At 38.2% G+C, this 26415-nt stretch overlaps 1 protein-coding gene across 10 annotated transcripts in view; it reads left to right on the top strand.

Annotated features, from left to right (window-relative positions):
• Positions 1-4205: 4205 nt before the first annotated feature.
• Positions 4206-26415, top strand: part of SLC4A7 (solute carrier family 4 member 7) — a 119337-nt gene continuing 97127 nt past the window's right edge. For 9 of the 10 annotated variants that reach the window (XR_004229831.1, XM_031940393.1, XM_023505192.2 and 6 more), the window contains exon 1: positions 4206-4960. Coding sequence is in view for 9 of the 10 variants with exons in the window: in XM_031940393.1 (XP_031796253.1) it covers positions 4868-4960 (93 nt within the window). In the remaining variant the exon portion in view is untranslated. Of the gene's footprint in view, positions 4961-5448; positions 5651-26415 lie in introns of those variants that run through there. The other variant, XM_031940392.1, reaches the window with a different exon arrangement.

Below are 26415 nucleotides of genomic sequence, written 5' to 3'. Positions count from 1 at the left end.
AGCAGACCCTGAATACGAACCCTCTAACTCAAAATTCAGTGTTTTTTACTACTCAACCATGGTGAAGTCACAAATATTTGTGTGTGTGTGTGTATACACATATATGTATATGTAGATATAGATATATAAATTTGCATGGAAGTAAGATAAATAAACGTATATATTTATATATGTTATATGTGATATATGTAGATGTAGATACAGATATATAAATTTACATATAAATCAATAAAAATACATAAAAATAAAAGTAAATGCAATTTACATATTCATATATAAAGTATATATAATATATAGATGTAGATATAGATATATCAATTTATAAGTAAATATAAGTAAATAAAAGTAAAATTTATATATAAGGTCTCATTGATATATAGATATAAATACAGATATAGATAGATATATAAATTTATATGTAAATGAAAAGAAGTAAAATTTACATATAAGTTACATATGTCACACATATATAGATATATGAGATAACTATCCATCTATACATATATATTCATTAATTGCCCTTCACATTTACCAGAATTGTCACTGATTTTTTTCCACCCTACTTTGGATTTGTTTTTTCTTTTTTTTGCAAGACAATTGGAGTTAAGTGACTTGCCCAGGATCACACAGCTAGTGTTAAGAGTCTGAGACCAAATTCTGACTCAGAGCCTCCTGACTCCAGGGCTAAAGTTCTATCCACTGAACTATCTAGTTGCCCTTCCACCCTATTTTTGAAACAGGATCTCAGGGGAGGATGGGACAAAGCACACTAAAGAGATTTTTGTGATTTAAGACAGTCAGGATCTACTTTCTTTACAGAACGACATTAATAAATCACAAACGATTCCTTAACTCTTGGCTTTAAACTAGAGCACTCACTCGCTATTTCTGTGGGGTAGCCCACTGGTGTTAAACTTAAATAGGAGTGTGGTGATGGTGGTGCGTGAAACTATACATGAGGATCCATAGGGCCACAAACTGACCTAGAAAACAGCACATTAAAATGATCTATAGTGTCTTGTCTTTTTATTTAATTTACTAAATATTTCCCAATTACATTTTAATTTGATTTTGGCCATACAGAAGATGGTGAAATCTCAGGAGTTGATGGCTAAAGAAAGGGAAAGTTAGGCTATCAGAAACAGCCACTCTTTCTTTTAGTAGCTTTAGTAGAAAGACACAAAGGAAAATTTCTTCACTTTAAAGAAGCATTTCCATATCAATTCCATATTCCAGTTTAGGGAGAACATAAATGCTTATTGACTGATTAACAAGCTGGCTAGTTGATTATAGTTTTTCTGTTGTTGGGATATTGAGGTTGGGAGATCATTATATGTAATAATAGATTACTTTTCTATAGCCTTTACCCATGTGCTTTCTTCACCAAGGTAATGAGCAAGGAATATTTGTCCATTGTCCAGATAAAGAAATGGAGCCTCTTTGAAGTTAATTGAAATGCAGAAGAGTCATATAAGCAGTACCTAGGACAGTGTCAAAACTGAGACTTGGGGACTCAAATCTAGGCCTTTTCCTTTTGTACACAATACAAATATGGCATATAATTTCTTATGTTCCATTGTGGCTTAACTTCTTTGAAATGATGCTTGTGAGGATGGCCCATAAACACTAATTATCATTATAAATTTTCAATTGTAGCTTAGGCCAGTGCTAGGCCAACCTCCAAAGAAGATGAAGTTGGATGGTGCCCTTCTGGTTCCTTTTACCGGGTCCCCTGCTCTTTTGAACTCTATTGTCCTAAGAAGACAATGAAATTTCCCCGCAAACTTGCTTGGAGGAAAAGACAGTTACTTAGATGTTAATATGCATTTGTCTACGATTTCCATTTAAATCTTATTTGTAATTTTTGTGTGTGATTTTATTGGGTATAGAATAATAATAACAACAGCTAGCATTTTTAAAACACATTAAGGTTTGCAAAGCACTGTACAAAGCTTATAGAGCAGAGGTATCAAACCCATGTTGCTGCCCAAACCATATTAAAAGGTAATTGGGAAATATTTAACAAAATAAATAGAAATGCAGTGAAATACAAACCATATTAACATGTAGTTTTCTAAGTCAATATACCCTTCTGTGTCTGCTCAAATGAGTTTTGACTCTGATGTCACAGAGAAAACCTACTGACTCCTTTTCCACGAAGACAAAAACAAATATCTTTACTATCTGTTTATCAGAATTAGCTATTCTAGAAGGCATTTAGACTTTTTCTTGTTCCTCAGAATTAAAAGCCTGTAGGGTGTTATGGCCTGGTAGTAACTTCTACAAGAGTCTTGTAGAACAATGAGGAAACAGTTTGGAGTCAGAAGGCCTGGATTCCAATTCTGTTTCTATCAGTTACTAAGTGACCATAGTCAAATCATTTCACCCCTTCAATTCAATAAACATTTATTAAGCCCCTACTATATGCCTAGAAGGACCAGTGGAAAGAGTGCTGGGAGTTCAAATACAGGCTCAAACATCAGCCGTGTGATCCCAGACAAGTCACTAAACTCTACCTCAGTTTCCTCATCTGTAAAATGAGTTGGAGAAGGAAATGGCCATCCACTTTAGTATCTTTGCCAAGACAACTCCAAATGGAGGTCACCAAGAGTCAGACATGATTGAACGGGAGCAGTACGTGCCTTTCTGGACCTGCCTCAAGTTATCTTCTCTGTAAAATGAAGGTATTGGACTAGGCCTCTAAGGTCCTCTCCAGCTCTCAATCTATGATCCCTTGAGCATGTGGCCAGATGCTGGAGACCAGGAGTAGTGGCCATCTCCTGGAAAATCTCTTCCTCTTCCCCCTCTCATTAATGGGCTAAGGTCTCCTGAGCCCAGGAGAGAACCGCTAGACTCTGGTCTCTGGAATCCAGCTCTGTATAGGGGATTGCACTGTTTCTGTTATGTTAATATTTTCCAAAGGTTGGCTAAGTTAGGTTTGTTGTATACTGCTTACATGAAACAAGAATGCAACAATTCTGGAATTCGGTTCTTACAGGGCATCCTATAAGCTCCTTCTAGGTGGTGATGTACTGTCTATTTCTATCCCCAAAAGTACAGCCATTAACTGAATAATGAAGATGATCATTATTCTTGCAGGGTGGGTGGGTCGGGTGGAAGAAGGATTTAGCAAAACAACAAGAATTCTGCACTGAGAATACCCTCAGGTAAAGGATCCATGAAGGAAGGGTTAACTCGTGCTTCTCTGAATAAAATACAAGTCATTATATCATCATAATGCACAAAATTGCACTTCAATAAGCCTGGATGGGTCTAGTTTAAAATTAGGATTCTTAGTTTAAAAAGGAAGGAACCCCAGGTCCCCCAAAATTAAAAAAGAATCAAATTTGACTTTAAATGGTAGAAGAAATATAAGCAAAGGATAGAAATAACATCAGATACTTGGACAGAAATAACATCTGCTACTTGGATTGCTTGTTAGGAATATTTTCCCCAAATTTGTATCTGGTTTCCCACACCTACATAATAAAAGTACTTTATGTATGTTATCTCTTCTGATACTCTCCACAGCTCCAGGGAGGGAGGCGCCATCTCCATTTTTCAAATAAGGAAATTAAAGGTTCCTGAGGTTAATCAACCTTCCTAGGGTAAAACGTGTAGATCAAGGCTTCTTAAAACTTCCACTATGGACCCCTTTTTGCCTGAGAAATTTTTATGTGACCCCAGGGTATATAAATATATAAAATAGGTATACAAACCAAATATTTACTGATAAAGGATCATAAATTTCTTTTAAAACAAGTCTTTGGTATGCATTTCATTTTGCCGCTCATTAAAGAGGAAAAGAAAATTTGCATACTAATGAGACGGATGCACTTGTTTATTTTTCCGGGAACAATTAAATCTTGGTGAAATACCTGCCACTTTTTACTGTTGCCAACGCAATACTTGATACTTTTTATTGTTGCCAAGTTGTTCACGACTTCCATATTCAGTGACTCCGCCCACAATTTAAGAAACTTGATCTAAAGGACCATTAGAAGTTAGATGCTAATAGAAGACTCAGTTTCTCCGTCCATCCTAACTCTTATCTTGCTTGTCAGCTCTTTGGAAATAATATTACCCAGTGTAGATAAGTCTTTTTTTTTTAATTGCAAAGAAGGGAAAACATTCACTTTACATCAGACAGTGGCTAAATCTTTCCCCAGCCGCAGGCCCCGGCCGTGGATTTATATTCTCCTAGCATTTACTGCAAGTTGATCGCAGGCTCAGGGGCAGTTCTGCTTTTCCTCTCACGACAAGTTTGCACTCAGTAAATCTTGGGGCTTCAGTCTTATTCTTCATCAATAGCCCTGCTCTAGCAAGGGGAGCGGATGTTAGGCAATCGGAGCTGCCCCAAGATGTTTTATTTCCAGAAAATGTGTGATCCTTCTGGCAATGGAAAGAGAACGTTGTGAAAACCCTGTGACCTCATCCTTACTGACTTTCCCACTGAAGCCTCGTTCCCTTCTCTCTTTCTTTCACGGGAGCCCTCCTCGGGCGGCGAGGGGAGTGGGGCTATTTAAGCTCTTGGGTGTAGAACGGGACTCGGCGGCCCGACGGAGAGGCAATCAATTGCCTTTTTCCCTTTCTCTGGTGAAGATGCAACCACCGCTTCCTCCTTCCCGGCTCAGGACCCGCGCCAATAGAAAGAGCGCTCCGTGTTAGCGTCCCGGGCCCTGGATTCAGATCCCACTATTGTGATCTCAGTTACGCCCCCTTTTCTGCATAAAAGTGACGGCGTCGCCTCCGGCTCTGAATCTAAGCTCCCCGGGGCAGGGGGGGGCGGGCTCAGGACGGTTCCGGCCGCCCCCGGGGGACGGTGCGGGCCGCCAGGGATCCAGAGTGGGCACCCTGCCGCCGGCGCATGCCCCGGAGGCTCCCTTCCCGGGAAAGGATCCGGCTCGGGAGCCCCGCGCGCGCAGCCCCCAGCTCTCCCCTCCGGGGCCCGCTTCTCACGGTGGGTAAGGGGGGGCAGAACGAGGAAGGGGGCGTGTACGCGTGCGGGCACGTGCCAACCCCAACCCACCCGCCTACTAGACTAGGAATCGGACGCCCAGTCTCCGAGTCAATTGCAAACTCCGGGGGGCGGGGCCGAAGGGGGCGGGGCCGGAGGCGGGGCGGCCTCGTCCTCGCCGGCCGCTGCCATTGGCTGGCCCGCGCGTCCGTCCCGCTCCTCGACGCGGTGCTCGGGGGGCCGCGGGGTCGTTCTTGGGCTCTCCAGCCCGGAGCCCCAACGGGCCGGAGGCGCGGCGGGGGCGGGGAGGGAGGTCGCGTCATCCCCGGCAGGCCCCGCCCCGGCCCCGCCTCCGGAGGCGGCCCCAGTCTTCATCCCTCGAGCTCCGCACACGTTAGCCCCAGTCCGTGGCCTCCCTCCTCCCCCTCTCAGGGCCATCCTCGAGACCGCCGCAGCAGCTGCCCCCGCGGGGAGCCCGCCGCCCGCCGCCGCCGCCCTCGCGCGCGCCCCCGCCCCCCGCGCCCCCGCGCCCCCGCGCCCGCGCTCGGACGAACGTTCGTCCGCGTCCCCCGCGGTCTCGTCAGCGGCAGCGGCGGCGGCGAGAGCGAGGCCAGGGGAGGCGGCGCGCGGGCCGGCGGGCCGGCCATGGAGGCGGACGGGGCCGGGGAGCAGATGCGGCCGCTGCTGACCCGGGTAACGACCCCCCGCCCCGACAGCTCCCTTCCCTCTCCCCGCCCCGGCCCGGGGCCGCCCGCTGCCCGCCACACAAAGGCTCCGCCGCCGCCGCCCGCCCCGGCCCCTTTGTGTGGGGCGGCCGGGCCGGCCGGCGCGGCGTGGCGGGGCGGGGCGGGCCCGCATCCCCATCCCGGCCCCTCTCTCCCTGGCCCCGGGCTCCGGCGGGGCAGGTGGCCCCGCGCCCCGGGGGGCGGCCGTGTGCCCGGTGCATGGGGGCAGCGGCGGCAGCGCCCGCACGTGCCCCTGCTCCGGGGGGTCCGGGCCTTTGTGGGCCGGACACGTGGGCGTGAGCTGGGGGAGCGCGTGTGCTCCGGGGTCTCCGCCCCAGCCCCCTCCTCCTCGGGCCCCGCCTCCAGGTGGGCTCCGGGCGGCCCCCAGACCGGGCGGGGGAAGGGGTCTTCCTGAGCTGGGATGTTCCGCAGACCGGGGCCCCCCCCCACTTTCCCGTCCCCCCCCCCCAAATCGTGACTCGGTAGTGCGCGTGTCGTGGGCACCTTCCCCGCGCATCCGCCCGGTCGGGAGCAGAGGGGGGTCCAGACCCTCCTCTTCCTGCACTCGCCTCCGCGGGGCATCTGCCCCTCTCTTTTCCTCAGCTGTCACCCACCCCCCGTGGAACTGGCATCTGAAAACCCCCAGGGGAAATCGAGGCAGGGGCAGAGAAACCCCCGATAGAGTCTGGACGTTGGGGTGCCTGGGAGGAGACCAGGAAATGGGCTCGCCTTTAGGTCTCCGATTCAAACTCTGTGGTTTGGAGCGCCCCGGACTTTGTCTGGCGTGTGCATTGGCCCCTAGAAGGAAAGCCGGGGCACTGGTCACCTGGGTCCGGCCTCCGAGAATCCGTCCGGGCTTGCGACCCAGTGGGAACCTCGGGGGTTCGCCTGCTTCGGAGGAGACTCTGGGGAGGGCGATCCCTGGGCTCAGTGCCCTCCTGAGGAAGAGAATCGGCCGAAGCTCGCCAGTAGCAATGATCCAAGCCGAAACGGCTCTGGGAGGTCGGGGAGAAGGAAAGAGGGGGGTGTGTGCGCCCAACAGGACTCCCGGGCTCCCGGGAAATCAGCCTTTACCAGAGCTCTCGTCCCTGGAAGCGATTCTGATTTGTGTGAAGTCATCCATCAGCCCTCGCTGGGGTGTCTGTGTGACTTAGAAGGCGAGGCTCCTAAGACCCAGAGAAGTGGTATAAAAATAGGAGGGCGCTTCGGGGTTCTCTGGGGTCAGTTGTCACAGCTAATATGGGAAAAAATCAGACTGTGTCCAATACTGATCAGGAATCCGAGCTCTTCCAAAAGGCTGTGATTCTGGCCGATCATTGGATTGGCACGTAGGAGGCATTTCTCTTACAAATGTAACTAGTTTTACTTAGGTACCAAAAGGAATCATTGTAGTCAGATAAATTCTCAATCTTCTCTGGTATTGGCTGAATTCTGTATCAAAGAAACTCTGTAGAACTCAGAAAAAAGGGAGTCTGAAACTGAATACTGTGATTGATTTATGTCAGGTAAATGTTTCCTGCAAAAATAATCTGAGGATTACAACAACAAAATTTGAAGTTTGTTTTAGTTAGATTTTTCTGATGGTTGGAAATAGGTGCTGCTATTATTTATATTTTCAGAAATGGTAGTAAGAGAAAATGAAGAATTCTTTTTATTTTTATGCATTGTTCAAATCTATTCCTTTATTTTCTTTTCACTGACCAAATCAAACCGAACACTTTTGGAACACCTGCTATTTCCATAGGGGGAAGTACAAAAGAAATAAGACACTTCCTGTCCCAGGAATTAATAATCTTCTCATGAAGACAAAGCATACATATGTGCAGAATTAAATAGCTAAACACAACTGTGGAAGATGTGTCCAAGCAGCATATGATTAATTGCTAGATTAATTATGCAGAAAATAATTGCCGTAGGAATTCAGAGTAGAGAGAGATCATTTTATATCAAGAATTTTTTTTTCTTTGTATTGGATAGTACATTGCCAAAAATGAATTGGCTTCCTGGTCTTTAAAAAAAGAGCTTGCTGTTGGTTATTTTACAAATGATTATATAGGTAGTGTGGCAAGATAAATATAGCAGGATTGTAGTTCGCTCTCTAATTATGCTTATCCTTGCTTGACTTAATAGCCTAATACAATAAAGACAGAGAAAGACAGTCTGTCCAGCTGGAGGGTGGAAGAAGATTGATTTGGATTGAAGAACTGATTGGTGTGGTACAAATGTTGATAGGATATAGGGATCTTGTTTGAGAAAAAGTAGGTTATGAAAGTGCAGGTATCTTGTGTCTTATCCTTATAGTTTGTTAAATTTTGTGGCTTTGGACAATTCTATTGCAAGATGGAAAGATGACTGCTCCCGGCCTCCAACTTTACTAGTCGATAACCTTAAAAGAATGCTATTCAACCCCTCTTATTTAACATTACTGTTCTCATTTGTAAAAGGGAAATAAGTTTAGAGTGTTGCAAATAGCTTGGGGTTGTTAGGAGGAAAGTATTCTAGTACTGGTCAGGATGAGGTATTGGAATTATGATAATGCTTAGCTACATTTTCTGAAACTTGGGTAGTTGTATTTGTCAACATCCTGTAATGAGATGGTGTGCTTCCTCTTCCCTGCCCCCTGTCTTGTTAGGTTTGACCACAAATGTGATATTGAAATTAAATAGGTTACACAACTGGCAAAATTAAAAAAAAAAAAAAAAAAAAAAAACCAGGTGTTTCAGACTTAGTGTTGTTTCCTTTAACAGACAGTGACTTCTGATTTAATGTCTTTTATTTATTTAACTGCATCTTTTGTAGTTGCTTATGTTCTTTTCAGTACTTCAGATTTTATAAGGATTAAAGATAGAGCTTTATAGGTCTGTATAAAAACAGTTCACTTTTTGAATGAAATTTTTAAAATCTTAGTATTTTGCTACTTAAAGGAAGGTAACAATGAAATTTTCAACTCTTTTTGTGCAGTCAGTGATTTTATTTCATTGAAAGATTACTTGAGGGTTCCAGTTTGGGGAGATGTTTCAGGAATATATAGACAATATCAACCCCCTAAAAAAAAAAAAAAGGACTTGTGTGGGACTTAGTATGAGTCTGTATTTGGACTGCTACTTAACTGTTAATAAGCTTTCATTCTTAATAGCAGATGTTCATGCTAACCAGTAAAGAAAAAGGGAATGTGAATTTAAAGGAAGAGCAGAGATTAGACCAGGCCAGAACCATCATTTTGACCAATCACATTTCATTTTCCAGAAAGTTGCCATTTTTGGTACTTGTATTATTAAATTCTAACTAAGGTTACTTTTGACTTTACATTTATTCTAGAATTAGTGTGCTGGTATAGATAAGTCCTAGTTTGGATGTTTTATGTAAACAGAATCACATTTCCTCCAGCAAAGATAACTGTGCTTTCTGTTCTTTAGGTTAGAGTTTGGGTTTTAGTAGGTTGACTATAATTACCCTGTGTTCTAGATTGAAGATGTTAATCCATTTTCTTGAGGATGATGTTCAAATCACCTAATCTAAATCACAAATCTAAATACACAAATAACTTGATGTTCTTGATGTGCTCTTCTTTTAGAAATCTTTTTTTTTTTTTTCAGAAGTACCAAAGAGAAATGTGAAACCCAAATCTGAAAAATGACAGTGAATATCACTGGAAAATTAATGTACCAAATCTTTTCTAACAAAATAAACTATTTTCTTTAATTTTAAAAGAATTATTGGGCTTTCTTATGGATTTTATGGGTTAGTTTATTCCTGATTTTCTTTAGGTTTCAGGTTCAGGGTTGTAATTTGCTTCTCTCTCTCTCTCTCTCTCTCTTTCTCTCTCTCTCTCTCTCTCTCTCTCTCTCTCTCTCTCTCTCTCTCTCTCTCTCTCTCTCTCTCTCTCTCTCTTTCTCTTTCTCTCTCTCACTTTAACTGCCTCACTATTTCTCTCTGGACATGTTATTCATTAATTCTCCTGTCATATTTAAATTCAACAGACATTTATTCAGTGCCTACCATATATAAGGAATTGGAATACAAAGTTAAGAAAAAGAGCACTGTTACACTTCTAAGAATTTATGGTCTAGTAAGGCCTATGATCTCTTCTAGATCAGGTGGTTTAGAGTTTTAGATTGGTTGAAACTACATTGGATATAATCGCTATAAAAAATGAAAATATTTTTGAAAATTCATATTTGTGAGATGCTGACCCCTTTAGCTTTACAATTATGTGATATGATACCTTCTTTAAGAATTTAAAGAAAAGAAAAATTAATAATGTATTTTCCCTGGTTTTGTTTTGAATTAATCATCTTTATGCTTTATGCCATTGGGCCTAACAAGAAAGATATAATATGGCATACTTTTTTATTAGATCATGATTTGTTCTTAAAAATTTTCAATTAAGGAAAAATGATTAGATATCTAAGAATTTTTACTTTGGGCATAATTCCTCCAAAAAGTGAGTAGCAAAGGATATTTATATGTAAAGAAAATTGTTTTTCATGCTATTGGTAGAAAATCCAACCTCCTCTCTTTTTTGTCTTTGTGTCTCCATTGCCTCCTTCTTAGGAGTCACTTAAATGCCTGTCGATTTGGTTTTTAGTTGAAAAATTTTGGTGAAGAGTTTTAAGATTTCTTCATTCATTAGTTTGGAGTATAGCTTACACTCTTTTCCTAGCCTGACATCCTATATAGTTGATATGGATGATCATTGGTATTATATTTTAGATCCATGGTCTATGTGGTATATTATAGAAGTAATTTGTTGATAGTGGGAGTTGTCAGTTGTTTGGATCCTGATATTTATTCACTTAACATTTACTTAAGTGTTTATTTTTTTTAAAAGCACTTTGTGGTACTTTCTTGGTTTTGAGTTCTTCTCTCCTTCTAATGCAGCCCTTTTCAACTTCAGACCATAAGAATTTCTCCCATGTTTGATGGTCTCCTGATCTACACTTACAGCTCCAAGAACCTTGCTCTTCTCTTCTTTTGTTCGCATAGAGGTATGCTGAAAATAACTGCTCCCTAGTTGACTTTATCTGAGGTGGGTTGGTTCTATTTTGAAAATTCTTTGAATTGATTGTTTCTTGTCTTATATATTAATGCTCTATCATTCATTCTATAAATTAGACATATTTAACAATTAGTTTAATTTTAGTAAGTTCCTTGAAGGAAGGGTCTTCTGGGTGTGGGAGATCCATTGTTAAGCCTTGCACATAGTAGGTATTATATAAGAGTTTGTTGAATTTAATGAATCCTTATCTCTTGGTTTGGGGACTTTTTTTTGTATCCTACTTAACTTCGGAGTTAACCCTTTATGCCTTTTCATCCCATGTGATTCTTGATTGTCTTTCTGTAAATCTCTCCTATAAGAGCTATCCAGTATATGGGAATCTTTCTTCTCTTTTCTTAAAAAAATAACTTGTGGGTACCAGCATAGCACTAAGGCCTTCTGTCTATCCCTTTTACACTACTTGTCGGATTGACTTGTTTTTGTTTATATATTTGATGCCTTTTAAGTCAATTCTCATAATGTGTGTAAAAATTAGTACAGTCCCAATCATTACATTTCCACTGTTTTGCTTGGAGTCATTCCATTATTTATTGAATTTTGTTCTACTTGATAACAGTTTTTATTTCTTATCAGCTCTGTATTGATGCTTTGGAACTGTTTTCCTGATCCCATCTTAACATTTGAAATGATGGTGCTTTTTATTTATTTATTTATTTTTTGAGAATGCCACTGTATAATTTGAAGTTTTTTTTGTTAAAAAGTGGTTACTTTTCAGTTTGCTTGAAGGGCCAGTCATGATTACTCTTTGCTTAGGTTATAGTGGTTTTTCTTTTTCTTCCTTCAAACTTGGACATATAGAAAACAATAGAGTAAAAGGGTTAACTTAATGAAACTGGGTTAATAAATGATGCATGTTCTTTGATGTTAAAAACCCTGGAAGAATGATTTATTGATCTGGCACGTGGGCTCTTAACTGTGTACAAATCTTTCCTTTTTTGTATAATGCTCAAATTCATGGCTGGGATTTGCTTAATTTTAATAATTAAAAGATATTTAGAAAACTTAGTAAGAAAATACTTCATCTTCTATTCAGTGACAGGCAGACTCTATTACTATTTGGATGATGTTTCCAGGGTGATCAGCACAAAAAGCTATTGAAAGATATTCTGATACGTGTGAATCTCTTACTAATCTGTTATGTCATAAAGGCACCACATCAAGGCAAAAGTTGCTGATACACGTGCATCAGTAGAGTGAACATCTGAATCACATAATGTGCTTAACTTGGAGCTTTGAGTGCACTCGACCTTTGGAAATTATGAGTTTGCAGATTACTAAAGTGCTGACCTGCCTCTTGTTTCGAGTCTTTCTATCCAGGGGTTTAGACTGGTGGGATATAGAGTAGGTAGTTTAGGGGGTGATTGAGGATGGTCTTTGTAAATGAGTATTTAAAGTATTTGAAAACAGGTCTTTATTTTTATTGATTTTTTTAACATCTCAACTCTCAAATTTGTCTTTAAAGTAGTTTATCAAAGATTCTGAATATTAAATATGTGAAATATTTTTTGCCTAGATTAAGAAATATTTGTGTAAAAGTGAATCAGATTTAATTAGGGAAGTAAACATTTTAAACATTATTGTTCTTTTGCTGCTGTAATCTGTTTTTGTTGTCCTTTTATGTTTATTTAGCCTTTGCTTTCTTTTAAAAAATTTGCAGTAAAAATAGGATTAGATATTAGAATAATTAATGCTAGTGGTTTCATGTGTATATTTCTTCATTTGACTTGATCCTTACCTTTGGTAGTTGGTTACAATAGACTGGGGCATGACCATGTGCATTCCTTAATGCTGACCATTCTTTAGAAGTGTTTAAATACATCACTGTGGTCTCTAATGACTAAAACCTTGTTTTGGAGTGGGAGTTTTTATCCAAGATTCTTAGATGCAGGCTGCCCGGCTGGGTTGGGGAGTAAAGGCCCAGTAAAACCCAATCAGAAGCTGATGGCCAACAGTCTTGGAATTGCAAGAACCAAAAAGTGAGGGTGCCTGAAGTAGAAAGCGGATCCCCTATGGTGCTGATTGTGCACCCAGTGCACAGTGCAGAGTGATGGTGCCCAGAGGAAGCTAAATGAAACCTAGGAGCCCAGTCAAACTTAGGAGAGGTTCTAGGATCTAAAAAACAGGCAAGAAAGAAAGGTTTCAGTAGAAAATGAGGGGAAAAGGCTATTTAGCTGAAAACAAAATTCCAGGTTGTGATTTTTTTGGTGCATAGATGTTCATCTATAAAAGCCAAAATGTTTGTATTGGTCTACCTGCCCTCTGGGGGAGGGGGTGGGAGGAAGGAAGGGGAAAATTGGAACAAAAGGTTTGACAATTGTCAATGCTGAAAAATTACCCATGCATATATCTTGGAAACAAAAAGCTATAATAAAAAAGAAACAACAATAAAAAAAACCCACAAAATGTTTTTGGACCCTCTGCTTCAGCTTTCTTTAAACAGAAGAGTTCTTGCAGGCTCATTATTGACCCCAGCAGTGATGCTGTGGCCAACTCAATGGGCAGGACTTTTTTTTTCCCTTTTCGTACATTTGATGTATATGAGCTTAATAGTATACATGTGGAATTGTCCAATAGATGGTGCTATTTCCCTTTTTAAAAAAAAAATTCTTAGGTATTAGATTTTTGGTATGGATTCCTGCTCATATACATTTTTGTTTTTGTTGTTTTAATATTTGTATCTCCATTACCTCAAGAAACATAAAGATTGATTGAAGAGAACAGGGTATGTTTATCTTGAAGAAAAAAAGATTGGGGGGAGGGGAGCACATGATAGTTGTGTTTCAAATACTGTAGTGTTGTAGAGGGATGACTTACCTGGGACAGGGGCAGTAAATGAAACATTCAGGTTTGTTCTCAGGAAAAAACTAACCAGTTTAGCTTCCCAGGAGCAGCAGAGACTTCCTTCAGAAATAGAGGATTTGTCCTCCATTGAAGGCTGACCACTTGTTGATAGGATTTGGTATTGAATGAGGTATGAAATGGTTTTCAGATTTCTGATTCAGAAGTATAGGGCCTTGTATATTTCCTTGCCTCCTCTTCTCTCTCCATGAGAAAGTGAGTATTAAAGTCGGTGGTATTATCAGCCAATGCAACAATGCACATCTGTTTGTTTACCTGTTTTTTTGGAGGGGGGCTTTTGCCTATAATTATATGACTACCAAGAACACTTTTCTTCCCTCTCCCTCATGGTGCTCTTGGTTAAGTGATAATTATCCTGATAAGATTCAGTTATGATTTCTGAGTCTCTGGACTAATTGATCTATCCTTTGTCAGGAATAAGAAATTGGCTCAGGAATCAAGTTTAACCCTTATGTTTTATTGGTAGACTGGTTTTGTGATCACCTGCAATATGTGAAGGGGTCTCTTGTGAAATGAATCTAGGAAGGTAGCTGGAACTATACCATTTTGATGCTGGGCAGAGGAATTTGTATTTTGTCACATAAATAGGGAAATGTTGAAATTTCTGAAGCAGATTGAGTACATGGTTAGAATTGACCCTTTTGAGGATCAATTGGTTTTGAGGTATTGAATAAGAAAGAAGAGGGAATTTGGAAAATGACTTCTATTTTTCCTCTCAAGAAATGACATTTTTTTTTTTTTTTTTTTTGATAGGGAGAGAGTGCTAAGGTGGCCTGAGGCAAAGAGGTTTGGAACAATGATTGTAGGTTGTACAACGAAGTCAAATAAGAAGTAGTCAGGATGGCTTTTGAAGGGTGAAAGCCCATTGAGATTAGATTAACATTGATTTACATTGGGCTCAGCTGGCACTATTGTGTGATTTTTATGGTTCACCTATAGCAGCATTTATATGTAGGAACTGAGGATAACTAAAGTTTAAGATCTGGTAAGGCATGAGCAGAGTTGGGGCAAAGGGGAAAAAGATTTAAGAATAGGTAAAAATATATTATTGAACTATATTTATTGTCAGTATAAGATTGCAAAAACTATATGTAAACAGAAGATAGTCTTGTTGTAAAAGAGAAAGCAAAACAAAAGAGAAAAACCACAAAAAAAAGAAAGAAAAGATGCTTCCATAGTTCTCTCTATGAATGTGGATGGCATTTCCATTCTATTGGAACTGTCTTGGAAAAGCTGAGAAAAGCTAATGTCTGTCATAGTTGATCATCACACAGTATTGCTTTTATTATTATTATTGCTATTATTTAAGACTTTTGAAATTAGCTTGCACATATCATTAGAAATGAGATTGTTATAAAGAAAGTTGCTGCAAAGATTTTTTTCCCTAATGTGCTGCTTCAGTTTTAATTTTGTTTGACTTTTGAAAAAGTCTTTCAAATTTATTTCCTGGACTCATTGATGTTTTTTATTTGATCTATTAGAATTTTCAAGGTGACTGTTACTTGGGAAAGTTTTGCCAATTGTTTGCCATTTTCTGTGTTAAGCTAATAAATTTCCATTTCTTTTGTTCAGAACTTTTTTTAAATAACCTTATTATTTTTCAAAATAAATGCAAAGATATAGTTTTCAACATTTGCCTTTGAAAAACCTTGTGTTCCAATTTTTTTCCCCTTCCTCTAGACAGCAAGTAATACCATGTAGCTTAAACATGGGTACTTTTTCTAAACATTTCCATATTTATCATGCTGTGCAAGAAAAATTAGATCAAAAGGGGAAAATGACAAAGAAAAAAACAACAACAATAAAAAAGGTGAAAATTCTATGTTGTGATCCAAATTTGTTCTCCATTGTCCTCTCTCTGGATGCAGATGGCTCTCTCCATCATAAATGTGTTGGAATTGGCCTGAATCATGAAATTGTGGAAGGGAGCCACATTCGTCAGAGTTGATCATCACATAATCTTGTTATTGCTATGTTCAAGGTTCCCTTCATTCCATTCACCTCACTTAGCCTTAGTTCATGTAAGTCTCTCCAGGCCTTTCTGAAATCAACTTGTCAGCATTTCAAAAAGAACAATTATATTCCATAACATTCATGTACTATAACTTATTCAGCCATTCCCCAACTGATGGCATCTACTCAGTTTCCTCTGGCTACCACAAAAAGGGCTGCCACAAACATTTTTGCACATGTGGGTCCCTTTCCCTCCTTTAAGACCAATTTGGGATACAAGTCCAGTAGAAACACTGCTGGGTCAAAGGGTATGCACTGTTTCATATCTCTTTGGGCATAGTTTTATATTGTTCTCCAGAATGGTTGGTTCAAGAACTTTATTTTATTGTTAAAATTTCTTTTAATTCATTCATTTAAATTGAATGGAGAAAAATTCATTTTCCTTTGACGCCATATTTGTATAGTCAGTTTCTTTTTCCAGTTTGGATTTCTGGTATCTCTATATCTGTAGTAATTTTTAATCTTGGTTGTTTTATTATATTTAATGCTAACTTCAGCCTTAGTTTCTGTACTGGGGCTTTGTGCCAGGGTTCAAGTTTAGCCCCCCTGCTCTGTTGAAGGTGGACTCTTTGACCCAACTTCTTCTCTGTCTTTGACTCACCTGGCTTCTCTGTCTTTACATTTACCTTCCAGATTTGGATTTGTGCCCATGGGGTCTTTGAGGTTCAATGCACTAGATCTTTGGGCCTACACTGGTATCTCAGGACAAGGGAAATGGGCTGAAGTTTTCTATTCTAAACCCTGATAAGACCAGTGATTTCTGAGGTCTATTATCTTGGTTTCCCACCATCCTGGGGCTTTCTTGAGAGAGCACTCTGGGCTTCCTGCCTGTAGAAATAGGGCCTTGCAAGTTATTGGTATCTCATTTGGCACACTGGGAAACTTCTGTCTTGTTTGCTTGTATTGGGTTTTTAAGTAGGTTCCTTTCTCCATTGCCTAGAAGCAATAAGGTCTGTTTTGTTGTATGTTTCTGGGGTGGATGAAGTAACTTAATTGTAGTTAGTCATTGGATAGTTTGGTGCTATTTTTAGGATTTTGCTTGAATAGATGTGTGGGAGCTGTGCTGCCTGTATGTTCCAGCAGCTATCTTGGCTAGAAGTCTTCCCCACCTCTTCATGTTGCACCTTCTCTCAGGATATAGGACTCTACTCTGGGAATCTGTAATGATTTGTTTTGTTGGAATTATCTTAGTTATGTGAGACTTTGTCGGTTTTCTGGATTAATTGATAAGGGATACCCTTCATACTACATTGGTTGCATAACTTTGCTATTATGTATTTATAGGAGACTTAATGATATCTCTTGACTAAATTTGTAATTTTAACCCTGCATTAGTTTCGTTGTTAATACACATGTCCATAAAACCAAAGACTCAATTTCAGTTCTGAATCAATTATTATATTAAGTAACTGTATTGTGCAGAGGCAGCATTTTGTAGCAAACTGGCCACAGAGTTAAAGACTGAGTTCAGGCCTCACCCTTGACAAATGCTGGCTCTGTGACCATTGTAGGTAAGTCATTTAACCTCTTCAGTGTACCAGGCACTAGTCTCAGAGACTATGTATTGCAGAAAAAATATTCAGCTGAGTTTGGTAGAAAGGGTTTTCTTGACTGAGGGTTCTAGTCTCAATCCCAGTGTTCAAAATGTTAGGTGCTGGAGATATAAATGTGACTCAAGTAAAGGCTTCCAGAGGCAGGTAGGATGTCTGCTTATTAACTCTGCATGATGTTTTGAGTCCTATTGATAAAAATGCAAAAAATGAGACTGCCCTGGGATGAGACATTCCCCTGGAGGTATATAGCAGATTTAAAATTAAGAAAATAGGGGATGTTTGAAAAACAGTAGAAATGACTTACTAAAAATAGGCAGAGGGATGGGCAAGGTAAGATATGGAATATGTCCGCCAGGTGGTGCTCTGCTCAAGCCACCAGCAGAGTGGTTTTATCAGCTGCCTCTAGTGCTTGCTCAAGAAAGAACAGACTTTAGAGTTGCAGTGAACTTTAGCTGTCATTTATTCCAATTCATACCTGAAAAGGAATCTTTATGATATCAGATGTAACAAATAGTTATCCCAGCCTCTGCTTGAAAACCTCCAGTGAGGGGGAACCCACCACTTCCTAGGCCATCCATACCACTGGTTATTAGGAAATTTTAATTGACTTTAAGCCTTGGTTTCCCCTCATAGTAACTTTTGCCTATTAATTCTGGTTCTGCTCTTTAGCCAACCAGAACCTATTTAGTTCCTCATCCGGGAAGACAGCCCTTCACATTCTTGAAGATGGCTCTTACGTCTCCTGTTAATTTTCTTCAGGTTAGGAACATCTCCAGTTTCTTCAGCTGATGCTCTTATAATATAGATTTCGTGTCTTCTCTGAACAATCTCCAGTTTATTAATGACCTGAAATTGAGGAGCCCAGAATTGGACACAGTACTCCATTTGAGGTCTAGTGATAACTAGGGTCTAGAGGAAGGGATTATTGCTTCCTTATTCCTATAAGTTTGATTAATTCAGCCCAAGACTGCTTTATTTATTTATTTTTTGGCTCTTTATATACATCACATTGCTGAGTCAAGAGTTCTCTCTGAATCTTTGGTTCTGTAGGTAAAATATTATTTGGTTTATAACAATTCATAATTCCTTTGGTGTTAATGGACTATGATATTGACTCAAAGACCTTTGTTATCTAAGGTATCCTTCACTTACAACTTATCAATGTCCTTTTTGAGCTGTTGTATCCAAAACTGAACACAATTGTCCAGGTATAGTATGACCAAGGCACAGAGGAATATCACCTTGGGTTTTTCAAGGAGTTGTTTTCTTTATCCATTTAATCAGATCTATTTTATAAGGAGTTATATGCTTTTTCCATTTTGCTAAATCTGTTTTGTAAGTTTTCTTCAGATAATTTCTGTTTTCTTTTCTAAACTCTCCTGCAATGTTATTTCCTTTTCCTATTTTTTCTTCTAACTCTTTTTAAAGATCCTTTTTGAATTCTTCCTAGAGAGCCTTATGATATGGGAACCAACTCTCCTCACACTTTGGGGCTTCATCTGGAGGTGATTTGCCTTTAGTGTCCTCAGAGTGTGAGATCTGTTCTCTTTCTCCATAAAAGCTACCTATGATCTGTAATGGGCTGAAGCTCGAGTTGATGCACTGAGGTCCCAAGCACATGAGGCTAAATAGTAATTGGACCATACTCTATTAATATATATGCTTGGAGAAAGAATGGCCCCTGCCCACTCTTTGTGCAAGTCTTGATGTGTTGTATAGGAAATGACGATTTTGGTGGGTGGAGGCAGAGGGGCAGGAAGAGAGGCGGGGAGAGACTGCTGGCTGGCTTCCTGTTGCAGCTGTAGACATTGCGATCATGATCCCCCCTTCACCTCTGATCCCCCTTCACCTCCAATCCCCTTTCACCTCCGATCCTTCTTCACCTCTACTGAGAATAAAGATTGAAGATTTTCCCTTAAACTGAATTCCTGACTCCGGCTGATTTTAAAATATGCGGTCATCACAATGATCAGTGTTCTTTTTGCATTTTTGTTCATGTTTAAAGGTTGATGTCTGCTCTTAGGGCAAAGGAGAGATTGTCCCATGCTTCCTACAGGCTATAGTAGTTTTTTGCTGCCCTGGGCTGGTGTTGCTGACTTCCTTCCTGTGCTGGGTGGGCATGGTCAAGTCCCATATTATTCTTGGTTTCAGAGGCTCCTTAATTGCCTTTTGTATTTGTGTTGGATATCTCACAGCTAATCTGCTGATCTACTGGCTTCCAAACCAGAAGAGTAGCCAACACTGCTGTATTTTGGCTAAGAGCCTCTTGAGTCCCCGGCCTTGGGTCCCTGTGCTGCACCTTTGCTTGGCTATCTACCTTCCCCTCTGCCCCACCCCAGACTAATTGAAACAGACTTTTTCTGAAGTTCTTCCAAAATATCTTTTGCAGGAAATTTGTCAAACTCCAAATTCTTCAACATTAGCCCTTGAAAAACCCTGTGTTCCAATTCCCCCCTTCCCCCAGACCCCCCCAGAATGGCAAGTTGTCTAATATATGTTAAACATGGTAGAATATATGTTAAATCCAATATATGTATTCATATTTATACAATTATCATGCTACATGAGAAAAAAAAGAAGCACAATAAAATGCAAGCAAATAACCACAAAAAGAGTGAAAATGCAATGTTGTGAATTACACTCAGTTCCCACAGCTCTCTCTCTGGGTGCAGATGGCTCTCTTCATCACTGAACAATTGGAACTGATTTGAATTATCTCATTGTTGAAGAGAGCCACGTTCATCAGAATTGATCATCGTATGTTGTTGTCATGTATGATGATCTCCTGGTTCTGATCATTTCACTTATCATCAATTCATGTAAGTCTCTCCAGGTCCCTCTAAATTCATTCTGCTAGTCATTCAATAATGTTCCATAATGTTCATATACCATAATTTATTCAGTCATTGTGCAACTGATGGACATCCATTCAGTTTCGAGTTCTCGCCACTATTAAAAAGGGCTGCCACAAACATTTTCCAGTAGAAACACTGCTGGATCAAAGGATATGCACAGAGTTTCATAGCCCTTTGGGCATAGTTTGAAACTGCTTTCCAGAATGTTTGGATCTGTTCACAGTTCGACCAACAATGTATTAGTCAAAATCCAAATATTTGTGGATTCTGTCACTCCAAAACCATTTCACAGGTTTGATCTGATGTTAATCTGAGGGATGCCAGGAAGAGCTCAGATAAAGACCTGTCTATTCTCTGCAATCTTAGTTCTGCCTTTACCTTGTATTTTTCAAGGACCTAACTTTTAAGAAAAATTCAGTTTTACTTTATTTTCACTGCCAAATTCTCTCCCTCCCTTCACTTCTTCCCCTAACTGTGGAGAAGGCAAGGCCTACAATATCCATTATACATATGAAGTCATGTAAAACATTTCTTAATTAGTCAAGTCCTGCTTCTGAAAACTACTGATTCATATCCTTTGATCATTAATCATTTGGAGAATGACTCAAATAGCAGTCTTGTTTTGGGGGGAAAAGATGGTCCAATTTGTCCTCAGAGTACATCAGTTCTCTGATCTGAGCTCTATCTGGAGGGAATAACATTTTCTTCATTTGGAATTGTGGTGGATCATTGATGAGAATTACAAAGTTTTTCACAGTTGATTATCTTTACAATATGTTGTTATTCGGTAAATTGTTTTTCTGGTTTTGCTCACCTGACTTTGTATTAGTTCATGTATATCCTTCTAGTTTTCCTAACTTCCCTTAATCATTTCTTAAAGTACAGTACTGTTTCATCACATTCACATAACTATGATTGTTCAGCCATTCCTCAGTTGATGAGTATTGCCTCATTTTCTAAATCTTTGTCACCTTAAAAAAGATTTGCTATAACAATTTTTGCATGTATGGGCCTTTTTCCCTTTTCTTTTATATCTTTGGTATATACACTTAGTATTTGTTGGGTCAAGGATATGCATGGTATTTATGCCTTTTGGCATATAGTTTCAAATTACTTTCCAGAATTGTTGGACTAATAATATTAATTCATAGCTACTGCACATACCCTCCTGCATTTGTCATTTTCCTTTTTTGTCATTTTAACCAGTCTTATTGATATGAGGTCATACCTCATTTGGATTTTTCTATTAATGATTTAGAGCATTTTTTCATTGATCCCTTGATTTTCTCCTCTGAAATACTGCCTCTTGATATCCTTTGATCACGTATAAATTGGGGAATGGCTTTTATTTTTATAAGTTAGCATGATTCTATATATATTTAAGAAGTGAGACCTTTATTGGAGAAATTGGCTGCAGATTCCCTTTTTATCCCCATTTTCCCCTAAACTTCTAATTTTAGTTGAATTGGTTTCATCTGAAAAAAAATAATTTTATGTAATCAAAATCATCCATTTTGCTTCTTGTAAGCCTTTCTCTCTCGTTTGATCATGAATTCTTCCCTGCCTATAGATCTGACAAGTAATTTCTTCCATGTTTCTCAGATTTGTTGAGAATCTGTCTACATCATTTGTCTACATCACGTACCCATTTTGAGCATTTCTTGTTATGAGGTAGAAGATATTGGCTTACTCCTAATTTTTTGCCAGATTGTTTTCCAGTTTTTCCAGCAATTTTTGTAGGTGTGTTCTTGCTTCAATAACTGGTTTATTAAATTCTAGCTTGTGTGTTTTTTTGCATCTGATGCGTTTTTTTTTTAAATACGTTCCATTGAGCAACCATTGTTGTTGGTTTTTTAATCTAACACAAGATTGCTTTGATGATTACTGCTTTGGAGTATAGTCGGAGATCTAGTATTGTCAGATTCCTTTCCTTTACAAATTTTTCCACTATATTTCCTTGATGTTCTTGATCTCTTATTCCTTCAGATGAATTTTGTTAATATGTTGTTTCTGACTCTATAAAGTATTTGGTAATTTGGTGTAAGTCATTGAGTAAGTAAAGCTGCCCAGTGGACTCTAGGGCAAACTATATCATCATATTATCTGCAAAGAGTGATCGTTTTTTCCCTCAGAAACAATCTTTATTCTTATAGTTTCTTTTTCTTGTGTTATTGTTATATCTAGCATTTTTAGTACAATTTTGAATAGTAATAGTGCACATGTTTGTGGGCCTCTGATGTTATTGGAAAAGCTTCCAATCAATATTGACTTGGCCTATGAGGAGCAAGTAATATTTCTGTAATTATTAAGCTCTCTTTTTGAATGAAGAGTATTTTGTAACATGTGTGTCTATTTTGGCAATTGGTTACCAAGTCGTTATATTGTCTGAAGTTATTTTAAATGGGATTTCTCTGATAACATATCGATATACACGTGAATTCTGTGGGTTTATTTTATATCTGCAGCTTTGCTGAAGTTATTACTTCAAGTAGAATTTTAAATGATTCTTTTGTTCACTTGTTTCAGTCACTTCTGACATTGCTGATCCCTTAGGGGTTTTCTTGGCAAAGATACTGTAATGTTTTGCTATTTCCTTCTCCATCTTATTTTTACAAATGAGGAAACAGAGGCAACTAAGGGTAAGTGATTTGCTCAGGGTCTCACAGCTAGTATCTGAAGCTGGAGTGAGCTCAGAACTTCTTGATTCCGGAATCAGCAGTCTATCTACTACAGTGCCATCTTAGCTGCTCAGTGGATGGACTTTTAGGGTTCTCAAAACATATCATCATATTATCTGCAAAGACTGATCATTTTTTCCCCTCAGAAACAATGTTTATTCCTATAGCTTCTTTTTCTTGTGTTATTGTTATACCTAGCTTTTTTAGTACAATTTTGGAGGGTATTTATTGGAAAAGCTTCTAATTTTTTCCCATTACAGTTAATGCTTGCTACTGATAATTTTAAGGAAAATTTTATTGTCCTATGATTTCTAGTGATTTTAATAAGAAGGGGTGTAGTATTTTTTCATAAAGCTTTTTCTGCATCTATTTGAAATAATAATTTTTCTTATTTTATAATCAGTTTTGTTTAGAGTTTTCTCAATGTAGAATCAGCTTGGTTATAGCATATTATCTTTGTTATATTGATATGTTCTCCTTTCTAATATTTTATGGAAAATTTTTGCATCAGTATTAATTTAGTGAATTTGGTCTGTAGTTTTCCTTCTCTATTTTTGTTCTTCCTTGCTTAAATATCAAAACTATATTTGTGTGATTAAAAAAAGCATCTGGTAGGACTCCTTCCTTACCTAATTTTTTTCCTTACATCATTTCTATAGTATTAGGATTAGTTCTTTAAATGTTTGGTAGAATTTACTTACAAATCCATCTGGTCCTGGGGATTTTTTCCTTAGTTGAACTTATTTATAATTTAATTTTTTTCCCCTAAGAATAAGCATTTTGTTTCCTCTTCTGTTAAATTGGACAGTTACTATTTTTTGTAAGTCAACCTTTTCATTTATATTGTCAATTTTATTGTCATCTAGTGGAATTGACTACTTCTAATAATTGCTTTAATTTTATCTTCATCCTTCATCATTTTATATTTGACCTTTTCATTTAAAAAAATTAATCAATACTTTCTGTTTTAATTTTTTTAATAAGACTAGCTCTAGTTTTATTATTTAATTTAAAAAAACTTTGTTTTATTAAGCTTTCTTTTGATTTTTGGAATTTCTATTTTGTGCTCAACAGGAGATTATTAATTTTTTTTTTCAATTTTTTTTGAAGTTATAAGTCTTAATTGTCAATTTGTTCCTTCTTTTGTTCACATAGGCAGTTTCCTCCTAAGTGCTTAGTTTGCATCCTACAAGTTTTTAGTATGTTTTTTCATTTTTGTAATTACCTTTATGAGATAATTGGTTGTTTCTATGATTATTCTTTAACTTGTTTCTCCTTTAGAATTAAATTACTATCCAGTTAATTTTTAACATGTTTCCAATGCCCTTTATGGATTGTAATTTTTATTGTGTCATAACACAATCAGAGAAAGATGTATTTAATAATTCTGTTTTTCTGCAGAAATATTTTATGATTTGTAAAGTTTTTATACCTTAATATATGGTCACTTTTGGTGAAGATACCATGCTTAGTTGAGATTAGACATGCTTTCTTATTTATTCCCTTCAATATTTTCTTGGGGTCCATCATATGTAACTTTTCTAAAATTTTATTTAGTTTTTTAATGTTTTGCATATTTATTTTATGGTTCACTTTATCTGTCTGTTTCTTCCTGTAACTCATTTAACTTTTTCATCAAGAATTTGGAGTTATGCCATTTGGTGTACATATGTCCAATATTGAAATTAATTCATCATCTAGGTTACCTTTTAAATAGCAAATGTAGTTTTTCCTGATTTTTCTTTTAATTAGGTCTGGTTTTGCTTTTGATTTTTTTTTTTGAGATAATTGTCTTTCCTGCCTTTTACTTTAAACTTGGGCTCCATCTCCTCTTTTTACCTCCTTTGTAAAAAGAAACATAGTATGAATTTTTGTTTTTCATGTGTGTTCCATATAAAGAATATATTGTTGGATTTTGGTTTATAATATATTCTGCTGTCCTTTTCCATTGTATGGATAAGTTTATTCCATTTCCAGCAGTATATTTTCCTCTATTCTGTTGTATTCTGCTTATTCTTTTTTTATTTTTTATTTTTTGTTTTTTATCCAGTACCCTTCTCCTGTTTTGCTGTTGATTATCTACCTTTCCCTTTTTCCTCCCTCCCCACCTTTTTTTCACAACCCTTTGCTCTCCTACTTTCATGCTGGTAAGATGAATTACTGTACCCAGTTATGTGTTTTATGTATTCTTTTTTCTTAAATTAATTCAGATGAGAGTGAGGTTTAAGCATTTTCTGATCTTTCCCTCTCTCATTTCCTCCTCCATTGTTTAAACTCTACCTTGTGTGTTATGTGCCTGTCAGTGCATCCTTCTTTCTCACTTTTCTGTTCTTCTAAGAACATCCCAATATATTAGATTCATACACTTGTCCTCCGTTTTAAGTAGGCACCTTCAGACAGCTTTAATTATGATAGTTATGAGAATTTTATATGTATCAGCTTTCCGTAGAAGGATGTATAAACCTTCAAAGTCAAACCTTTTAAAGTCCATTATGATTTCTCACTCATGTTCTTTTGTTTATGCTTCTCTCAAGTCTTGTGTTTGAATGTCAGATCTTCACATTAAATGTTCAATTTAAAAAAATTTGTAGAATGATACTCAGTATTCTTGGTAGGTAATTCTAGCTCCTTTGCCTTTTGGAATATTATATACTAAACTCTCTGCTTCTCTCTAGCTTCTAAAACTTGTGGGTTTCTGACTGGCTTCCTAATATTTGAATTGTTTCTTTATGATTGCTTGTAATTTTTTCTCCTTGATCTGGGAATTCTGAAATTTGAATATGTTCTGGGAGTTTTCATTTTGGGATTTCTTTCTGGAAGTGACTGGTGGTTTTTCTTTTGCGTTTTCAATTTTACCTTCTGGTTCTAAGATATTAGGGTAATTTTCCTTTATAATTTTTTGAAATATGCTGTTTAGCATTCTTTTTATAAATCATGGCTTTCAAGTAGTCCACTTATTCTTTCCTCATTCTATTTTCCAGATCAGCTGTTTCTTTATTTTGCTGAGGCAGTTGGGGTTAAGTGATTGTCCAGGGTCCACACAGCTAGGAAGTCTTTAAGTGTCTGAGGACATATTTGAACTCAGGTCCTCCTGACTTCAGGGCTGGTGCTCTATCCACTGTAATAATTAGCTGCCCTTGAATCCATTATTTTTCTATATGAGTTTTCTTTTAATTTTTCAGCCTTTTGACTATTTGTTATTGTTTCTTGATATCATTGAATCTTTAGTTTTCACTTGCTTATCTAATTTTTAAGCATAATGCTGATTTCAGAAAGGTCTGGAGAGACTTACATGAACTAATGCTATGTGAGGTGACTAGAATGAAGTTTATTTTCCTGGTTCTGCTCACTTAACTGTTTCACTTCATACAATTCTTACCAGATTTCTATGAAAGTGTGTTTCATCATTTCTTATGGTACAATACGATTCCATTATATTCACAAATCATAATTTATTTAGTGATTGCCCACTTGATTGGTGTACCTTTAGTTTATGGTTCTTTGCCAATATAAAAAGAACTGCTATAAATAGTTGTGTACATATGGATCCTTTCTCCTCTTTCTTTGATCTCTTTAGGGAAAAGACCTATGTTAGTAGTGTGTTTTTGGGAAAAAGAAACTGAATTTGTAGGTAGATATGTTTTAAGATTTTCTGTTTTCTTTCTCTGGTAATTAAATTTTAGATGAAAAATAGCTTGTTTTATTGTAATGGGTAT

The sequence above is a fragment of the Sarcophilus harrisii genome, chromosome 5 (assembly GCF_902635505.1).
Source record: "Sarcophilus harrisii chromosome 5, mSarHar1.11, whole genome shotgun sequence".
Taxonomy (NCBI): domain Eukaryota; kingdom Metazoa; phylum Chordata; class Mammalia; order Dasyuromorphia; family Dasyuridae; genus Sarcophilus; species Sarcophilus harrisii.
The sequence above is the reverse complement of the archived record's forward strand: the minus strand, read 5'-3'. Positions and strand labels throughout refer to the sequence as shown.